The sequence below is a fragment of the Microcaecilia unicolor genome, chromosome 1 (assembly GCF_901765095.1).
Source record: "Microcaecilia unicolor chromosome 1, aMicUni1.1, whole genome shotgun sequence".
Lineage (NCBI taxonomy): Eukaryota > Metazoa > Chordata > Amphibia > Gymnophiona > Siphonopidae > Microcaecilia > Microcaecilia unicolor.
Window position 1 is genome coordinate 278,376,008 of NC_044031.1, and position 20,771 is coordinate 278,396,778.

A 20,771-nucleotide genomic window follows, 5' to 3' on the forward strand; every position below is an offset into this window, starting at 1 on the left:
ATATTTCCATAAATATCTATTAACTGAATGAACCGAGGGAGGGTAATCTTTACCCAACTCCTGTCATAAATCATAGCATCCTCCATATAATCTAACATCTGAATATAATCTTATGGTTCCTGCTCCTGTGCTGGTATTTCCTGTCTAATTTACCTTTTTCTTTACATTTGATTGTAAATTGCAGTCTACAATGATCTGACTAGATTGTGGGCTCCCTTCTGCAGTCACCAATAATAAAATAGTCAGAAGACTGCACTCTATATGCAAATAAATCTAACTAATGATGCTTGCTATGGGTAACTATAGTAGGAGAAAAAACATTTCCCAAATTTTGTAACAGATCAGATATCATTCTAGAGTTAAGGTTGTTTTGTTTTCCCAAATGAATGTTAATGTCTCCCACCAATAATACGTTTGCATAATTCAAGCTTTCACTGAAATCCATAAAGTCCTGCTATGCCAATTTCCATTTCCCTAGTAGGCAGTATAATAGTATACAGCACATCCTTTCTTTAAAAGTATCATCTTGAACAGACGACGCCATCATTTCCAGGGAAGGGGAAACATAGTTTGATTCCATTTGTAATTTGAGAAAAGACTTATAAATCGTAGCCAACCTCCTCCCCCTCCTGTCTCCCCCCCCCCCCCCCCCCCCATAAGTACATAAGTAGTGCCATACTGGGAAAGACCAAAGGTCCATCTAGCCCAGCATCCTGTCACCGACAGTGGCCAATCCAGGTCAAGGGCACCTGGCACGCTCCCCAAACGTAAAAACATTCCAGACAAGTTATACCTAAAAATGCGGAATTTTTCCAAGTCCATTTAATAGCGGTCTATGGACTTGTCCTTTAGGAATCTATCTAACCCCTTTTTAAACTCCGTCAAGCTAACCGCCCGTACCACGTTCTCCGGCAAAATGGTTTCTTGGTTCATTCTTCTCCCAATGATTTAGGACCAAGTTTAGCTATGTTCCCTGGACTTAAAGGAAGCCTATACACATATCCTGTTATTTACAGGTCACAGGAAGTATCTCAGATTTTGGGTGGTAACACACCACTTTCAGTACTGCATTCTGCCATTTAGCCTTGCATCAGCTTCCGGGGTTTTCACAAAGTGTCTATTCTTAGTCGCAGCATTGCTGCGCAGACTGGGAGTCCACGTGTTTCCCTACCTGGACGACTGGTTAGTGAAGAGCACATCGAAGGAAGGTGCTCAGGAGTCCATGCAGAAAACTATTCAGATTTAGGTGCTAGAGGTACAAGGGTTTGTTTTAAACTACTCCAAGTCCCATCTGCTCCAAGTTCAACAATTAGAGTTCATAGGAGCCCTGTTAGATACAAAGCAGTTGTGACCTTTTCTCCCTGTGATGCAATCCAACACTTTGGTTGCTCTTGCCACTCAGTTACACAGCAGCCAGAAGTTCATGGCTCAGCAGATGTTGAGGCTGTTAGGCCACATGGCCTCCACTGTGTATGTCACTCCTTTGGCATGTCTTTATTCGGTAATGGTATGCACTGATTGCATAGATGTGAACCCTTACAGAGTTGTCTTACAACCAGACAGACAGGAGGTATTCAGCCAGGTCCTGTGTAGGGAAAGTAAGTGGATCAAGGGTCTTGCCCTCACAACTGACAGCAAACCTCCTCCATTTGAGAGAATAGTATCTCTTAGAGGAATCTTTCATGGAAGCCAGCAAAAACTAGGACACACCCTCTGGTAGATTCAAGAGAGCAAATTCTAAGCTCTCAACATTCAAGTTGTGAGAGCCAGAGACTGGAGATTGGGATGCAGAAGAGAGATTCCTCGTTCTGCATGAAGAGGGTCAGAAAACAGTCCAATCTCCATGGTTCTTCAGAGGATAACTCTGGAAGAAGGGGGAACCAGATCTGCCAGTGCCAAATACGAGGTGATAAGGTTTATGGAACTGGTCTTGTCTCAAGTTTCAGCAAGGTCTTCCCCACAACAGGAATGGGAGGACACACAGAGAAGACCTGTCCTCCAATGCAGGAGGAAGGCATCCAATGTGTCTCGTGTGATCTGAGCCTGGAACAGTACTGAGGGACTTTCTGATTGTAAGAAGTGGCAAACAGATCCCCTAAGGGGGTACCCCACTCTCAGAATAGAGGGTAAGCCCATCTCTGTACAATCTACTACTACTACTACTTAACATTTCTAGAGCGCTACTAGGGTTACGCAACGCTATACAGTTTAACAAAGAAGGACAGTCCCTGCTCAAAGGAGCTTACAATCTAAAGGGTGAAATGTCAAGTTGGGGCAGTCTAGATCTCCTGAATAGAGGTATAGTGGTTAGGTGCCAAAGGCGACATTGAAGAGGTGGGCTTTGAGGAAGGATTTGAAGATGGGCAGGGAGGGGGCCTGGCGTATGGGCTCAGGGAGTTTGTTCCAGGCGTGAGGTGAGGCAGAAAGGGCGGAGCCTGGAGTTGGCGGTAGTGGAGAAGGGCACTGAAAGGAGGGATTTGTCTTGAGAGCGGAGGTTGCGGGTAGGAATGTAAGGGGAGATGAAGGTAGAGAGGTAAGGAGGGAAGCTTGAACTGTATGCAGTACCTGATCGGAAGCCAGTGAAGTGACTTGAAGATAGTGGTGATATGAGTATATTGGTCCAGGCGGAAGATAAGACGTGCAGCAGAGTTCTGAACGGACTGAAGGGGGGATAGATGGCTAAGTGGGAGGCCAGTGAGGAGTAGGTTGCAGTAGTCAAGGCGAGAGGTAATGAGAGAGTGGATGAGAGTTCGGGTGGTGTGCTCAGAGAGGAAAGGGCAAATTTTGCTAATGTTTTATAGAGGAAGAAGCAACAGGTCTTGGTTATCTGCTGGATATGTGCAGAGAAGGAGAGGGAGGAGTCGAAGATGACTCCGAGGTTGCGGGCAGATGAGACGGGGACGATGAGGGTGTTATCAACTGAGATAGAGAGTGGAGGGAGAGGAGAAGAGGGTTTGGGTGGGAAAATAATAAGCTCGGTCTTGGCCATGTTCAGTTTCAGGTGGCGGTTGGACATCCAGGCAGCAATGTCGGATAAGCAGGCCAATACTTTGGCCTGGGTTTCCACAGTGATGTCTGGTGTGGAGAGATAAAGCTGGGTGTCGTCAGCATAAAGATGATATTGGAAACCATGAGATGAGATCAGGGAGCCCAGGGAAGAGGTGTAGATTGAAAAAAGAAGGGGTCCAAGGACAGATCCCTGAGGAACTCAAACAGAGCGAGATGGGGGTGGAGGAAGAACCATGAGAATGTACTCTGAAGGTACGGTGGGTGAGATAAGAGGAGAACCAGGAGAGGACAGAGCCCTGGAACCCAAATGAGGACAGTGTGGCAAGGAGTAAATTGTGATTGACAGTGTCAAAAGCGGCGGATAGGTCGAGGAGGATGAGGATGGAGTAGTGACCTTTGGATTTGGCAAGGAACAGGTCATTGCAGACTTTAGAAAGTGCCGTTTCTGTCGAGTGTAAGGGGCAAAAGCTGGATTGAAGCGGATCGAGGATGGCATGAGAGGAGAGAAAATCAAGGCAACGGCTGTGAACGGTGCGCGTTCAAGTATCTTGGAGAGGAAGGGTAGGATGGAAATGGGGCTGATGTTGGAGGGACAGGTAGGGGCAATGATGGTTTTTTGAGGAGTGGTGTGACTACAGCATGCTTGAAGGTGTCAGGGACAGTTGCAGTAGAGAGAGAGAGGTTGAGGATATGACAGATTGGGGGGGGGGGTGACAGTAGGAGAGATGGTGTTAAGTAAGTTGGTGGGGATGGGGTCAGAGGAACAGGTGGTGCATTTCGAGGAGGAAAGAAGATGGGCGGTTTCCTCTTCGGTGATATCAGGAAACGAGGAGAAGGAGGCCTGGGTTGGTTGGTTGAGGGAGTGGGTTATAGGGTGAAGAGGAGGAGATGGTTTGGTGGTGAATTCGAGGTTGATCTAATGCACCTTGTCGTGGACGTAGTCAACCAGTGATTGAGGAGAGGGTGGGGGTGGGGGTGGGAGTGGAGGGCACTTTGAGGAGGGAGTTAAGGGTGGCGAAGAGACGACGAGGGTTAGAGCTGAGGGAATTAGTCAATTGGGTGTAATAGTCCTGTTTGGCGAGGAATAGGGAGGACTGGAAGGAGGGTAGCATGAATTTGTAATGAATTAAATCAGTATGGGTGAGAGATTTCCTCCAGAGGCGTTCAGCCGATCGAGTGCAGGAGCGAAGGTATCGGGTGCAAAGGTTCGAGTCATGCAAAGTTTTCTTTTGACAAAGCTCCCTGTGAAACCTCCACCTGTGTCTTGGCACCTCAATTTGTCCTTACCCAGCTGATGAAAGTTCTTTTTGAGCCACTTATTTCTGTCATCTGAAATGCTTGACCTGGAAGGTCTTTATTTTGGTGGCAGTTTCTTCAGCTCGCGGGGTCAATGAGCTTCATGTCCTAGTAGTGGATCCACCTTTCACAAATTTTCATCACAACAAAGTAGTTTCGGAGTTCCATCTTAATCAGTCAGTCGTCCTTCCTGCATTCTTTTCAAAACCTCATGCCCATCCTGGCAAAAGCACACTGCAAATGTTGGACTGCAAGCAAGCATTGGACTATTATCTGGAGCAGACTAAGCCCTACAGACAGTCCACCTAGCTGTTTGTTTGATACCAACAGAATGGAGCTGCCATCTGTAAACGCACAATTTTCAGTTTACTAGCAGAATGCATATCCTTTACTTATGCCCAGGCTGGACTGACTTGGGTCATGTCAAGGCTCTCAATGTTAAAGCCATGGCAGTGTCTGTAAACCATTTAAGATAGGCCTCCATCGAAGAGATTTGCAAGGCTGCAACATGGTCTTCAATTCACACATTTACATCCCACTATTGCTTTGAGCAAGATACCTGACGCAACTGTCGGTTTGGACAGACAGTCCTTCAGAATTTGGGATCTGGAATCCAACTCCACCCTCTTAAGCCCATTTTACTTAGTCTGTCCCAGGCTGCACCTCCACAACATTTGAGGTTGATTGACTTGTTTGGACTCGCTGTTGCAAATTCCAGTTGACCGCGTAGTGTTGTTTTTGGTGAGCCCTATAGCTAGGGATTTTCCAAATATGAGAATCACATGGCCTGCTTGTCCTCAGAGAAAGCAAAGTTACTTACCTATTGCAGGTATTCTCTGAGGATAGCAGGCCAGTTATTCTTGCATACCCTTCCACCTCCCCTTGGAGTTCTCATGTAGCTAAATTATTGTACTGACGGTCCTGCGTTTGTGAGGTGGGTGTGAAGGCACCCTGAGCATGCACGGTAGGAGCACTGCCTTGAGCTGTTAAGAAATATTATGCTAGGCAGTGTTTCCACACCTGGCTCTGTGGATGATGTCACCACATGTGAGAGTAATTGGTTCTGTCCTTGAAGAATACCTTGCTACAGGTAAGTAATTTAGCTTTCTTTGCAATTGTCCTGCCAACATTTTTCCCAGAATCACATGCCCATTCTGGTGAGAGTGTACTGCACACCTTAGATGGCAAGTGAGCCTTAGCCTTCAATCTACTACTACTACTACTACTACTATTTAGCATTTCTATAGCGCTACAAGGCGTACACAGCGCTGCACAAACGGAATAATGCTCATAAACAGTCCACCCAGCTTTTTGTTTCTTTTGACCCAAACAGGATGGGGGCAACCATCGGCAAATGCATAATTTCCAGTTGGCTAGCAGATTACATCTCCTTTACTTATGCCCAGGCTGGACTGAGACAGGAGTGTCATTTCAGGGCTCATAATGTCAGAGCCATGGCTACGCCAGTAGCCCACTTGAGGTCAGCCTCCATAGAGGAGATTTGCAGCAAAGCTGTGATGTGTTCATCTGTTCACAGATTCACATCTCATTACTGCCTTGAGCAGGATATCTTACATGATACCCGGTTTAGATTTGTGGTTCTGAAGAATTTGTTCGGTGTCTAGAATCCAACTCCACCCTCCTAGGCCCATTTTGTTTAGTTCCAGGCTACACCTTCACAGCTAATATGTGCATATTTTCAGATTAATTGACTTCCAGGCCTCAACATTTCGAGCACCTATTGTCCTAGCATTGTTTTCGGTGAGCCTGGTAGCTAGAGGTTCCCAGCTTTGATAATATGAAGGCCTGCTTGTCCTCGGAAAAAACAAAGTTACTCATCTGTAGCAGATGTTCTCAATACCCTCCCACCTCCCTTTGGGGTTGTATTCTTTAGCTATCGTATATGACTGAGAGACCCAAGCTCGCATGGCGGGCGAGAAGGCACCAGCACTAGTCAGCATCCACACCAGGCTCCATTGGATGATATCACCCAGCTGTGAGAACACTTGGCCTATTGTCCTCAGAGAACATCTGCTACAGGTGAGTAACTTTGCTTTGCTGTAGGTAATAAATAGAAATAAAATAAAACAGAGAAAATAAAATACCTTTTTTAATTGTCCAATAAAAAAGGTGGTATCTTATTTTCTTTTCTATGTTCTTATTTTAATTCTATTTATTACCTTTAAAAGTGGACTAACACGGCTACCACATCACTCTACTTTGTACTGTAGAAATTTGTTCATATCTGTAGGTTTACAATAGATGTAAATCTATTTGCCATTCTCCCATCTAATGGCAATATCCAAAGAAGTATCTCTTGAGTTAATCAGTTGCTTCTCATTTCCTTGCTAAATCATAAAATCATCAATACAGTGTTTACACAATAAAACCTTTTTATCAAAAGGAGGCTTGGTTAAAAATGTCTTCCCAGTAGTATCCGCATAGAGATTAGCTATGTCAGGGGCCATGGTGGCCCCTGTCACAGTTCCCTTAATCTGCTTATAATTATCAAAACAAAAAGTTTTCCCTCAATGCTAATATAGCTAATTCTACAGTGAATATTGTTGGAATCCTTAAGGAAAAATCTCTAGTTGTAGGGCATTCCTAATAATATAAATAGCTTCAGATAACCTCACATTCACGTAGAGTGATTTGATGTCCATAGTTCGACACAAACTTGTTTATTATGTTTAACATTTTCCAAAATGTTAATCATATCTGTAGAGTAACTAACGTATGGTGGCATAAAGTAGCATAAATTGTCTCAAACATTTATCAGTAAAGATGGAAAGAGGTTCTAGTAGTGAACCAGTCATGAGACAGTTAGTCTCCTGGGTGGTGATTTGAAAGATTTATGTATCTTGTGGAATATATATATTGCTGGTGTATCTGGATTTTTAATTGTTAAATTCTTAACAGGTTAAAAAAAATCCTGTTCTACCCATTTCGACTAGTCAAACTATTTGGCTGTAGTGCCCAACATTCTCCTCCTGGTTTTAATTGCAAGAGATATGCTCTCTATTATAAGAAAGAGGCCTTAGATTTGTGTTCTTTGCTGTATGGGTAGTGAGCGACAGTCCTGCAGACCTCTGATGCAGCCTCTGGTTTGCAATCCAGGGTTATGTGTATGTGTAGTTAAATTGTCAGCAGCCTGTGCAGTTAAACAAGGAGACTTCTGCTCAGGCCAGTGACTGAGAAAACAGGAAAGGAATGTTAGTGCAAACCAATGATAGAAAAAAAAAAAAGTCAGTTGGCCTGTACCAGCTGCAGAGGAGCAGTAGCAGATGTGGGAGGGAGATATCCTATACTAGCAATGCCGTCAATCAGTTCAGCAGCTTTGTGGGTCAAGAGAAGCTGCCAGTATAGGAAACATCTTCCTAGCCAGGATCCACCTCCAAAGTGTTTAAAAAAAAAAAAAAGCTTCTGCTTTGGGCAGGTGAAAGGAAGAGTTGAGAGGCTGCTGCTTTGAGGTAGGTTGAAGAGACTGAGAAATTGATAGTGTTGGGAGACAAGGTAGATTTTGAGGCAGCTTCTGTGGATCAAATAGAGGAATGGGGAGAGACTGTTGTAAAAGGTGGTGGTTGAGAGATGAGGATCCAGGGCAGCAACAAATTAGGGGCATTGAGAGAGGGAGACAAGGTATAAAAATAGGTGAGAATGTTTACAGAAAATGATGATAGGATTAGGGATGTGAGAGAGGCTACTGGAAACGAGATTGGGGAGCTGAAACAATCTGGCAACGCAGGGTAGAAGGATTGCTGAAACAGTCTGGCAACGCAAGGTAGAAGGATTGCGAGAGAGACTGGTGTGGCTCAAGGTGGGAAGATTGTAAGACAGAGATCATCAGTATGAATTCACATAAAATCTTTTTGTGGTTGGGGAGGGGACTTTATTTTTATTTGGTCAAATCAAAAATATAACACATCAGCCAGTATCTTCCAGAGCACAAATCTGGTACAAATGAATAAATCAACTTAACTTAAATAGTAACAAAGTAGGATGATGGCAGAAAAAGACCTGCACGGTCCATCCAGTCTGCCCAACAAGATAAACTCACATGTGCTACTTTTTGTGTATACCTTACCTTGATTTGTACCTGTCCTTTTTAGGGCACAGACCGTATAAGTCTGCCCAGCACTATCCCCGCCTCTCACCACCGACTCTGGCACAGACCGTATAAGTCTGCCCAGCACCATCTCCGCTTCCCGCCACCGGCTCTGCCACCCAATCAGCAGGTCACACTACCTGCTGTTGCAGCAGAAGAAAGTCGGGCTACAACAGATAAGCGATTAGCAATTGTTTAGAGTTATTTGGTGAACTACATATTTTTTGAATCCAGCAGACGTTAGTATTTTATATGAGGATTAAATTACAATATTGTCATTCATTCCTTATATAGAGCAGTTGGATATAGTAAACGAGCCCGCTGCTCCAGTATGGGGGAGGAAGCCGCCTCCCGCGAATAGCCAGATCTTCATAAACTGCCACCGGGGGATACATCAAAACATTCCTTTATTTTTCAGGTTAATGACCAAAACTTCACTCCAGAGCCCTGGGTTAGGGCTTCTCAGGCAGGGCTGTTCTGCCTTGCTTAGTACATCTGCCCACTAAACACAAAGTCTGTGCCCCCTTCCCTAAGGGGGAGGCAATAGTCCTTTTGAAATCCCTCCTTGTTGTCAAAATCAGTAGCAAACAAAACAGTACCTGCCCCCAAGCAGGATTCCCCCCCCCCATTCATAAACAAGCCTTCCCCCCCCTTCATAAACAAGCCTCCCCCCCCCTTCATAAACAAGCCTTTCAAATTCAACAGAGTTTCTCAAAATAATCAGGTTTCAGTTTGGGAAACAGGTTTGTAATTCTCCCTAGCAATCTTTCCACAAGTCAGGGTTTCTCCCAAAGCAAACAGGTCCCACAAAAGAAAGCAGGCTTCTCTAGTTAAGCAGGGTTTAAACCAAAATAAATTCCAAACAATGTAGATTTGCAAACCTTCAGGTGCTGCGCTCCTCAGTGCTTTCAAGCTCCCCTCCTTTGAGGTTTCTTTCCCCTGCCTAATAAATCCCTAGCTTCTCCTCTCACAACCAGTCATTCTCCTTCCATTAGCTTCCACCACACCCATACCAGCTGAGTTGAGTATTAGACTAATGATGAGCTCCTGCACACAGGGTTTTCTATCTCTTTCCCCTTAGTGGTAGCCAATCTACACATCCTGCCAGCTTACACCCTTGTCTTCCCCTATTGCAGCTAGGAGTCCAGTCCTGGTTCTTCATCTCACCCCCTGGCTCCTTGCCTGCAATGCCTTCTGGGACTTGTATTTCAAACTGACACTGCCTTAACCCAACTATCCTGGATGTGACTTTATCACAATATACAATTTTTGGACATTTAGAGCATTGTAGATAATTTACCACACAGTTATTCATTTATTAATTTAAATGGGCAAGACTGATAATAAATTAAGGAGCCACTATTGATGTCACAATCTGACGACTAGTTCATTAAACTGTGAGTTCAGTCCGGGTTACAGTTGTGATTCCACTGACCTTGAAATACGAAGGTCTATGATAACTAGTTCATTAAACTGTGAGTTCACTCCGGGTAACAGTTGTGATTCCAGTGATCTTGAAATATGAAGGTCTACCCATTTTCACCTTAAAATTTAATGTGTCACAATTATTGAATATTTTATTGGCTTTTTCAGCCCTCTAGAGTAAATTTGGATGAGTTTTTCAAGGGACACTATACCTTCTGGCACAGCAATTCAACTAAGAATTCACACCAATTTCTCCAAGTGGAAGAGCAGCACAGATTACCTCATGATTCAGGTCATTGCAACATTGCAACACATGACCTCTCTCAATGTGATTTTAAAACAAGGAGGTTAGATTGAGAACAGAAAATGGCATGATGTCAAAACGTTGATGCCGGCTCAGCCTCTCCTCCCCCGTGCAGCCGGTCATCCCTGTATACCCAAAACAAAGCAAACAAACCTATCAGCTGTTGCATCCACATTGTCCTTTATTGTTGGTAGCATTTTTATTTGATCTCACATATTTTCAAACATGCCGGCTTGTGCAGCTTATGGATGTAAACAGAGGAAATATCAGTTTCATTGTTTAGAGTACTAATTTGTTCTAAATCGTAATCAGTGTGTCATTTGAAGGGGCTGGCTATAGGGATTCCCCAGCAGGCGTATTTGTGCATAAATGTTTTTACCTAGTAAAGGGCCACCAAAACAGACAATGTTATGAGAATCAGGTACTCAACATTCACAGTTTATATTTATAAGTACAAAGGTTTTTTGTTTTTTTTAAATCTTATTAGGTTGAAAGCTGGGAGCATTTAACATATTTTTTTTCCCGTGTGTACATCAAAAGAGAAAGGATCTTGGTTTTATGGAATGCAGTGGTAGATTATAAAAATACTTAAGTTGTTATTACTACTCCTTCAAAGACAGGAATTGAATAATGAGGGAAGAGTTCCTTTCACGCTGAGGTTCTGTCCAGAGTCAGTTTAAACGTGCTAACATTGTCTAATTCTGTTGTATATATTTATTTCTTCTTCAAATCTGTGTGGTTGTAAAAGGCATTTTTTAAAAATCTTTGTCTCCTAGCTGTGTTTGTTTGTATATAGATGAGTGTGATTTCATTAGGAAGGCAAACAGTACACCATGAAAATACAGTAGCTAGGAGCACACTATTAGTCGTCAAGTTCATACAAAGTTAATTATGTTCAGTGGAAAATAAATCTGGTGGTTGCCTGTTATTTGAATATTCCATCTCTGGGTGTTTAATTATTGCTGCCAAGTTTTACATATTATGGGCATTTGCTTTAAGCTTTCATTGTTTTAATTCATTTATCCAGACCTCATGTGCACATGGTATTTCTTGTTAAACCCAAAGATGAAACCCAAGGGTGGTTAAATAATTTGGAGCGAACTGTGTTGTGCTGTAGAAGTTGTTGTTTACTTTTTCAGTGTGTGTATGGATGCCTGTTTTGGCATGTGATAATGTTTGAATAACTGTCTATACTTATAGTTATAATTTCTGAACATGCGACATCATTAAAGGACAGACTTTTAAATGCCCAGCTGGGTCTATATGATGAGTCTTTGTTAAATGTTTTGGATATATCCATCGACTTACTTCCATGATATTACTGAATTCTATTATTCTACCTCACTGTATTTTCAAATGTAAGCCACATGGAACCAGAGTTTGCTTGGGATAACATGGGATGTAAATGCCAATTAAAAAAAAAATACTTCCTCTCCTTTGTAAAAGGCACTGTCTATCCAACTAGATGGTGGTGGCACAAGGAAAGCAAGTTTGGTCCAGTGAAGACTAACTCAAAATAAACTTAGCTGGGCTCTAGTTATCATATTGAAAATGTGACCATACCTTTGTGGTTATGTTCTATTAATAAGTTAAACGATTAACTGGTTTCTTGAAAGGATTATATAACCTTTGGGTGCATGACTAGGAACAAAAACATAAACTTATATGTGCAATATCACAATTTCTCATGTATAGCCACAAAACAACCTTTTAGGGTAGATAGTGTTCATAATGAGCTCCTTTTATTATCAACCAGATAGAAGAGAGAAGTTTTTAGTTTGGGCACAGTATAAGTCGTCATAAGAACAAAATATAAGAAAACCAATAGACTACATTAGGGACTTATTATTTAGTTCATCAAATGAGAAATCTGCATGAAACCAAATATTTGTTTTTATTATTTTGACTTATAAAACCACTTATCCCTGAATCATGTTTAAAACAGAGTAATCCATTTGTGTATCTAAAATTTAAACTTCTACAAAAGATATGAGGTGAAGATGTGATTCTATGTGCCCCAGTGAAAGGAGAGTTTAATTTTACTTCCATTTAATTTCAATGTATTCCATCTTTATAACACCAGGCTTTCCAAGGCAAATTACAACAACAGTTATGAACCCATCAAGAAACATGGTATCCTCACTGAGATTTAGCCATGTATTACTGTATTCTATAGAACAGTGTAGAAAAATGAGCACAAAATAGTTTTATTGCTGTTTCTACCAGCTGCAATAATTTTTAAGCTGTTTTAGTGGTATTTGATTTTATTTCATTATATTTATATCTAGATATGAGAAGCTTTCAAATAAAAAAAAGCTGTATAATAAAAGAAATAAAATCCATTATCCTCCACTTTTTAAGGCACTTCCTATCCAACTGGAACAGCTTTAGACTTCTTACAAATGGAACACACACTTGCTATTGTTTTCAGTAGCGTTTCCCATTGTTTTGGGTGAATTAAAATGGCGGCAAGCTCCACCTACTTTCTGCAGCCCTTAATGGGCAAGATAGGCTCATGCCGTCTCCTGTTCTCAATCTAATCTTCTTGAGCAGAGTGAATGAGTTCCAGGCCTTCAATATGATTTTTCCCCATAATGGAATGGTGTTAACAGTCAATAAGTCTTTATCGCCACACTAATCATTTTTCAAATTTAGCTGGACAATTCTAGTTATGCAAATGTGTATCTTAAGCTGTCCAGTTTTATTATTGTCCAGCTAGAGTTATGAAAATTTTCAGCTGCACACCCAATGTTAGGTGTGGTTGAAAAATTTGTTTAGTGATTGTCAGATAATCTGTTTGCGCTATTTGATCCCTCAATATCTTACTCATCTTTTTTTTTTTTTTTTGCAGCAGACAGAAGGAGCACAGACGGATGGACAGCCATCACAGACACAGAGCAATGAGACCAGTGAGAGTAAATCCACCCCAAAGCGCCTACATGTCTCTAATATACCCTTTCGTTTTCGTGACCCAGACCTTCGACAGATGTTTGGGGTAAATCTCAAATCATTTTCTTTTCTTGAAGTGTTTGGAAAAAATAATACATGAATCTTGCATTTTTTATGTTTGTTTCAAAATATGAATTTGGGTTATTTGCCCCAGAGATGAATGATTATCCATCCTATCATTTGAGAAGAAAATGTAATTTGTTAGCCTTTGTCCAGTTTCACTTAAGTTATCACTAAATAATAAGTAACACTATAACCAAGGATCTGAATTATGCACTCATATGCCATACCTAAGACATCATTTCTCTGTTAGTATTTTGTATATATTATGTGGCTAAAGTATGCACAGCTTCCATTTGTTGTAAGAGGGACTTCATTTTCCAATGTAGGTAGTTCTCATTATTACCACTATATTGATTTAGTCTTCCTTTTTCTTGGCTTTTCCTTCCAAAACAGAATTAGCATTCATAAAAGCTCTTGAGTATAATCATTAGCTGTATATGTGACTAGTTCATTATCAGCCTTAGTGGTATACTGAGAACTCTGTGTACTGCTGAGCCATAAACTGAGATAGAAACTATGTGTGCTGACTATAAATGTCAAGCCATCTGCTCTGCCTTCTGTGTGACTCCAGCTGTACACTAACTATTCTTATATAGTACCTGCAGAAAAAACTGTGCAATATTGCTTTTAAGGAGGGTATTGTTAAAAATTCCAGCAGCTGGTATCTGTCCATATTTTACTAGTCCCATTTCTAGGCTTTCCTTCCTTGTTAGCTTTCTTCTAGTGCTGATTCTTGTTTATTTCCAGTTGACACTAATGTTTTTCTGGTTTGAGCAAATTTATTTGGCTTCCTGTCCTAGAGGTGGCTTTAGAGTTCCTCACTCTAAATCTCAATTACAAATTTAAAAGACACACTAATTCAAAGAAAAACAAGACACCACAGTACCTAAGTTGGTCCGATTGAGATTTGTGATACACAGACAAGAAAACCGTCAGTCTTCCAAGTATCAGAAGAACAGGCCCCTGTTTACAGGATTGATTTCCTGGGGGACTTTTAATTCAAGGATTTATTCAAAATCCATGTGCACAGCTGTTCTGACGCTAACAAAAGGAAGACCTATTGGTTCCGGCTCCGAAGGACCAAGCTGTTAAAAGAATTCTAATTAACATACGAATACCATCAGACCAAGTCAGGTTTAAGCATTTTTATTTACTTGCAAGGAGACAGATCCCACTGCAGCCAGAAGGTTGTCTGACCCAACATTTCTCTCCTCTGCCCTTATAAGTTTCTCTACCTGCAGGGGCACAAAGGAAGCTCAGTGCCTGTGTGTCTGTCAACACTATTGCATTTTCTAACATGTTACATTTCTAGGCTACTAGTCATCTTGTCTGGCTCCGAAGCATATCTAGGCATATTCCATTTTAGTTGTAATATTTTACTTGTACACAAGGTCATAGAATCTACATTTCAGAGGCTCTACATTTATTTTAGAAATTGTAAGAATGATTAACCGTATGTTAGCAAAACATTTTTTCTACACTTATTTTGGGAAATCAGTCTCTCTAGCACCTCTGAGAGATATCTATCCACCAACCAATCTTCTTTTCTTCTGATCTTCTTTCTTTCTCTTCTGTCCAACATTTGGGGGGAAGGCCGACAGTCGCTCAAAAGAGCATGGTTCGGGATAAGGTATCTTTCAAAGATATCACCATAACAGGGAAGATAGAGTATCCTGATAGTGAGGTTGCAAAAGAGATTGTAGTAGATCGGGTATCTTTAAATAACAATAAAAATCAGACAAAAGATTGCCAATTAATACTGTCAAGTACTAAGCATGATGTACTTAGGAACAACAAACATAGTTTGAAATGTCTATATGCGAATGCCAGGAGCCTAAGAAATAAGATGGGGGAGTTAGAATATATTGCACTAATGAAAAATTAGATATAATAGGCATCTCTGAGACCTGGTGGAAGGAGGATAACCAGTGGGACACTGTCATACCGGGGTACAAATTATATCGTAGTGATAGGGTGAATCGGATTGGTGGAGGGGTAGCATTGTATATTAACGAGAGCCTTGAATCAAATAGATTGAAAATTCTGCAGGAAGCAAAACACTCCTTGGAATCACTGTGGATTGAAATTCCATGTGCAAAGGGGAAAAGGATAGTGATAGGAGTGTACTACCGTCCGCCTGGCCAGGACGAACAGACGGATGCGGAAATGTTAAAGGAAATCAGGGACGCAAACAAACTGGGCAACACAATAATAATGGGGGATTTCAATTACCCGCATATAGACTGGGTTAATGTAACATCTGTACACGCAAGGGACATAAGATTTCTTGATGAAATCAAGGACAGCTTCATGGAACAGCTAGTTCAGGAGCCGACAAGAGAAGGAAAAATACTAGACTTAGTCCTTAGTGGTGCTCATGATCTAGTGCAGGGGGTAACGATACGAGGGCCGCTTGATAACAGTGATCATAATATGATCGGTTTTGATATTGGCATTGAAGGAAGTGAAACTAGGAAATCAAGTACGCTAGCGTTTAACTATAGAAAAGGTGATTACGACAAAATGAGAAAAATGGTGAAAAAAAGACTGAAAGGAGCAGCTCGCAGAGTAAAAAACTTGCATCAGGCGTGGATGCTGTTTAAAAACACCATCCTGGAGGTTCAGGACAAATATATTCCACGTATTAGAAAAAAGGGAAAGAAGACTAAACGTCAGCCGGCGTGGCTAAACAGTAAGATAAAGGAAATCATTAGAGCCAAAAAACAATCCTTCAGAAAGTGGAGAAGAGAACCAACTGAAAGTAACAGGATAGATCATAAGGAATGCCAAGCCAAATGCAAAGCGGAGATAAGGAGGGCAAAAAAGGACTTTGAGAAGAAATTAGCGTTGGAAGCAAAAATACATAGTAAAAACTTTTTTAGATACATTAAAAGCAGGAAACCGGCCAAAGAGTCGGTTGGGCCGCTGGACGAAAATGGTGTTAAAGGGGCGATCAAGGAGGACAAAGCCGTAGCGGAGAAATTAAATGAATTCTTTGCTTCGGTCTTCACCGAGGAGGATTTGGGGGGGACACCGGTGCCGGAAAGAATATTTGAAGCGGGGGAGTCGGAGAAACTAAACAAATTCTCTGTAACCTTGGAGGATGTAATGGGTCAGTTCAGCAAGCTGAAGAGTAGTAAATCACCGGGACCTGATGGTATTCATCCCAGAGTATTAATAGAACTAAAAAATGAACTTGCGGAGCTACTGTTAGAAATATGCAATCTGTCCCTAAAATCGAGTGTAATACCGGAAGACTGGAGGGTAGCCAATGTTACTCCGATTTTTAAGAAAGGTTCCAGAGGAGATCCGGGAAATTATAGACCGGTGAGTCTGACGTCGGTGCCGGGCAAGATGGTGGAGGCTATTATTAAGAATAAAATTGCAGAGCATATACAAAAACATGGACTGATGAGACAAAGTCAGCACGGATTTAGTGAAGGGAAGTCTTGCCTCACCAATCTAATGCATTTTTTTGAGGGGGTAAGCAAACATGTGGACAATGGGGAGCCGGTTGATATTGTATATCTGGATTTTCAGAAGGCGTTTGACAAAGTGCCGCACGAAAGACTCCTGAAGAAATTGCAGAGTCATGGAATCGGAGGTAGGGTATTATTATGGATTAAGAACTGGTTGAAAGATAGGAAGCAGAGAGTAGGATTGCGTGGCCAGTATTCTCAGTGGAGGAGGGTAGTTAGTGGGGTCCCGCAGGGGTCTGTGCTGGGTCCGTTGCTTTTTAATGTATTTATAAATGACCTAGAGATGGGAATAACTAGTGAGGTAATTAAATTCGCCGATGACACAAAATTATTCAGGGTCGTCAAGTCGCAGGAGGAATGTGAACGATTACAGGAGGACCTTGCGAGACTGGGAGAATGGGCGTGCAAGTGGCAGATGAAGTTCAATGTTGACAAGTGCAAAGTGATGCATGTGGGTAAGAGGAACCCGAATTATAGCTACGTCTTGCAAGGTTCCGCGTTAGGAGTTACGGATCAAGAAAGGGATCTGGGTGTCGTCGTCGATGATACGCTGAAACCTTCTGCTCAGTGTGCTGCTGCGGCTAGGAAAGCGAATAGAATGTTGGGTGTTATTAGGAAGGGTATGGAGTCCAGGTGTGCGGATGTTATAATGCCGTTGTATCGCTCCATGGTGCGACCGCACCTGGAGTATTGTGTTCAGTACTGGTCTCCGTATCTCAAAAAAGATATAGTAGAATTGGAAAAGGTACAGCGAAGGGCGACGAAAATGATAGTGGGGATGGGACGACTTTCCTATGAAGAGAGGCTGAGAAGGCTAGGGCTTTTCAGCTTGGAGAAGAGACGGCTGAGGGGAGATATGATAGAAGTGTATAAAATAATGAGTGGAATGGATCGGGTGGATGTGAAGCGACTGTTCACGCTATCCAAAAATACTAGGACTAGGGGGCATGAGTTGAAGCTACAGTGTGGTAAATTTAAAACGAATCGGAGAAAATTTTTCTTCACCCAACGTGTAATTAGACTCTGGAATTCATTGCCGGAGAACGTGGTACGGGCGGTTAGCTTGACGGAGTTTAAAAAGGGGTTAGATAGATTCCTAAAGGACAAGTCCATAGACCGCTATTAAATGGACTGGAAAAATTCCTCATTTTTAGGTATAACTTGTCTGGAATGTTTTTACGTTTGGGGAGCGTGCCAGGTGCCCTTGACCTGGATTGGCCACTGTCGGTGACAGGATGCTGGGCTAGATGGACCTTTGGTCTTTCCCAGTATGGCACTACTTATGTACTTATGTACTTATGCATCCCTCTCTGTCCAAGTGACCAATCACAAACTGTGTACTTCTATCCAGCAGAATTCATGGTGATGACAATGAGAGGCTTTGTGACTGATAAGAGTTTCTTTGCTGCAATCACAAGTCTGATGGTAGCAAACTCCCTCTTGGTTCACAAATACTTCGAGAGATACTGTCTCTGAGAGGTAAGCTCCTCTGCGCTTCCCAGGGGATAACTGGAAGCAAGTTTGCAGTAAACAGCATGTCCTTGGATGAAGTCATCACAGCTATGCCAAGCAGTAGTTTTCCTTTGTAGAAAGCTGGTTTTCTGATGTATTCAGGCCACGGGCTGTAGAATCCATATTAGAACAGGAAAGGATGTTCAAGCTTACCAGGCCTCTGACCAGCAAAGGTGAGACTACAGGAAAATACTCCTACACACCTGAATATCTCTCTCAATCTCTCCATCTTCCTTGATTGTATTCTATTTTAAGTGGACTCTTGAGTTTTTCAGATAATTCGTTCAGCTGCTGTCCTCTGGTTATAAAGGCATTTTTAATCTCTCATGTGGGCACATGTCCCCCTCTCCTCTCCAACTCCCTCTACAGGTCTAGCACCTCTCTCCCCTCCCTCCCTCAGCTGTCCTTCCAATCAGGTGCAGCACATCTTCCTTTTCCTTTCTCAACTGCTCTCAAGTATAGTTTCTTCTTCCCTCAGCACCCCCCACCCCGGTGAGTCCAGCACCTCTCTCTTTTTCGCCCCCCCCCCCCCCCACCGGTGGATGCAGCAGCACCTCTCACCCCCCCCCCCCTCCCGGTGGATGCTGCACTTCTCACCCCCCCCCCCCCCCCCGTGGATGCTGCACCTTTTCCCTCTCTCCCCCCCCCCCCCCCCCCAGTGGATAGTGCACCTCTCACCCCACCCCCGGTGGATGCTGCAACCCCCCCCCCCCCCCCCCCCCTCAGTGGATGCTGCACCTCTTTTTCTTCTTTAATCAGCTGCCTCCCCCCTTCACATCTTTGCCAGCAACGGAATCCATAATAGGCTGGCTGGGCTGACCCAGATCCTTTCTTCTGCCGTGTCTCCACCCTCTGCTACAACTTCCTGTGTACACGAGGGTGGGACATGGCAGAAGAAAGGGTCAACCCAAACAGCTTGATATCGCTGCCGACTAAAAGGCGAGGTTTAATGGATGATTGGGATGGTGCTGGAGGAGGAAGAGGGTGAGGTGCTAGATCCATTGTAGGAGGGGAGGGAAATGCGAGGGAAGAGCAAGACAAGCTGCAGCCTTTAAAAAAAAAAATGCTGCTCTATGTGCTGGCCCTGTGACACACTGATTGAGATCTACTGTTCTATAGTGAGCTTTGAAATAATTTTTTTTAAAAAGCAACATTTGCCATTAAATGTCTTTTTTTTTTTTTTTCCACTAGCAATTTGGCAAAATTCTGGACGTGGAAATTATCTTCAATGAGCGTGGTTCCAAGGTAAGATCCTGTGCTTTTTTTTTTGTTTTTTTTTCTCCTGTGGGTTCTGGGTAGTAATGATTGCAATAGTATTTAATCACTATTCTGAAAAAGATCAGCTTACAGTGAAAAGATGGCTAACGATGCCCAAGCTTCTGTTTTGTAAGTCAACCTTTTCTCTAATGGTCACTTTGAAAATGGGGCATTCTATTTGTTTGCATATGACTTCTCCAAAATTTCCATGATTCTTTTACTCAGTTTTTTTTTTTCACTGTATAGCATACAAATATCAAATTTCATTCATTTTCACTCATCATCAAAAGACACTAGATTAGTATTTATCTGCCAGGAACTTTTGTATTCCATTTTCATTTTGCAGTAATAACTGAGTGCAGAAGTTTAATTTGGTACTATGGGAAAATTAGTTATTCATTTAATATCCTTCTGTTTTTTTCCCTCCTATCAGGATGTTGACTTCAGAGCTCTGTTGATGAAAATCAGCTGTTACCTACAGGGTTTAATTTGTATATAAAAAGGAAATTGATTTTTTTTTGTGGGGGGTGCTGCAAAGGGGGAGAGGGCGCAGTTGGGGGTGGGGCCAGGACAGGAGTGAACTGTCTAACTCCAAAACACACAAATGTCCAATTTGTGAGTTTGAATAATCCCAGAGTGAAATAGAGCCACAACGCACCTTATTATAGAAGACTCTGGCCAAATATCTAGGTGCCAGCTGTTTAAGTTCTTAAGGTTCTAATCTCTCTTTGTAGGGTTATTTAACTTACATTTTGAATTTGGTGAGATGCATGAGTGGCAGGTAGGATGGGAAGAAGAATATCTATTTTATTTTATCAGTATGTATCAGAATGTACATTCTCTGAAGATAACAATATTAAGGCATAATCTTCTTATGCATACAATAAATTAAAAACAAGACAAACAGTATCCAAAAGCTCCTAAAATACTCCTGATTCCAAAATAAGTTCAACAGACTATATGTAGCATCAATTTTTATGATATGCTCAAACAAATAATAAAGTGTATAATTGAGATTTCTGTGTGCATATGCCCGAGCAAATGAAAGGGAAGAAGTGTAACTGAGTGGATTTGGATGAGGTGGTATCTGTATGGATAGTGATTGAGTGTGACTTGGTGCACTCCATATTGAGTGGAAGAATGTTTACAAATGTGTAGGTAAGGTGGATGCGTATGGGTGACTTGTATTTTGGGAGTGTGTGTGTCTGTATGGGTTGTTTGTGGGTAGAGTAGTTGTAATGTATTTCATAGGGTTTGATGTCTGAATCTCTCCCTTCCTCGCCTCTCTCTCTCTTATTCTTCCCTTCTATCTACTCTTACCCTCATCTTCCTTTCCCTGACATTATAAGCTAGGCTACCCTTCTCTGCTCGT

General features: G+C 42.1%; 1 protein-coding gene across 5 annotated transcripts in view; it reads left to right on the forward strand.

Moving 5' to 3' along the window:
- RBFOX2 (RNA binding fox-1 homolog 2) overlaps positions 1 to 20,771 on the forward strand; it is a 769,335-nt gene that overhangs the window by 351,988 nt on the left and 396,576 nt on the right. For all 5 annotated transcript variants that reach the window (XM_030206954.1, XM_030206969.1, XM_030206978.1 and 2 more), the window contains 2 exons: positions 12,991 to 13,134; positions 19,334 to 19,387. In XM_030206954.1, coding sequence (XP_030062814.1) covers positions 12,991 to 13,134; positions 19,334 to 19,387 — 198 coding nt within the window. The remainder of the gene's footprint in view (positions 1 to 12,990; positions 13,135 to 19,333; positions 19,388 to 20,771) is intronic.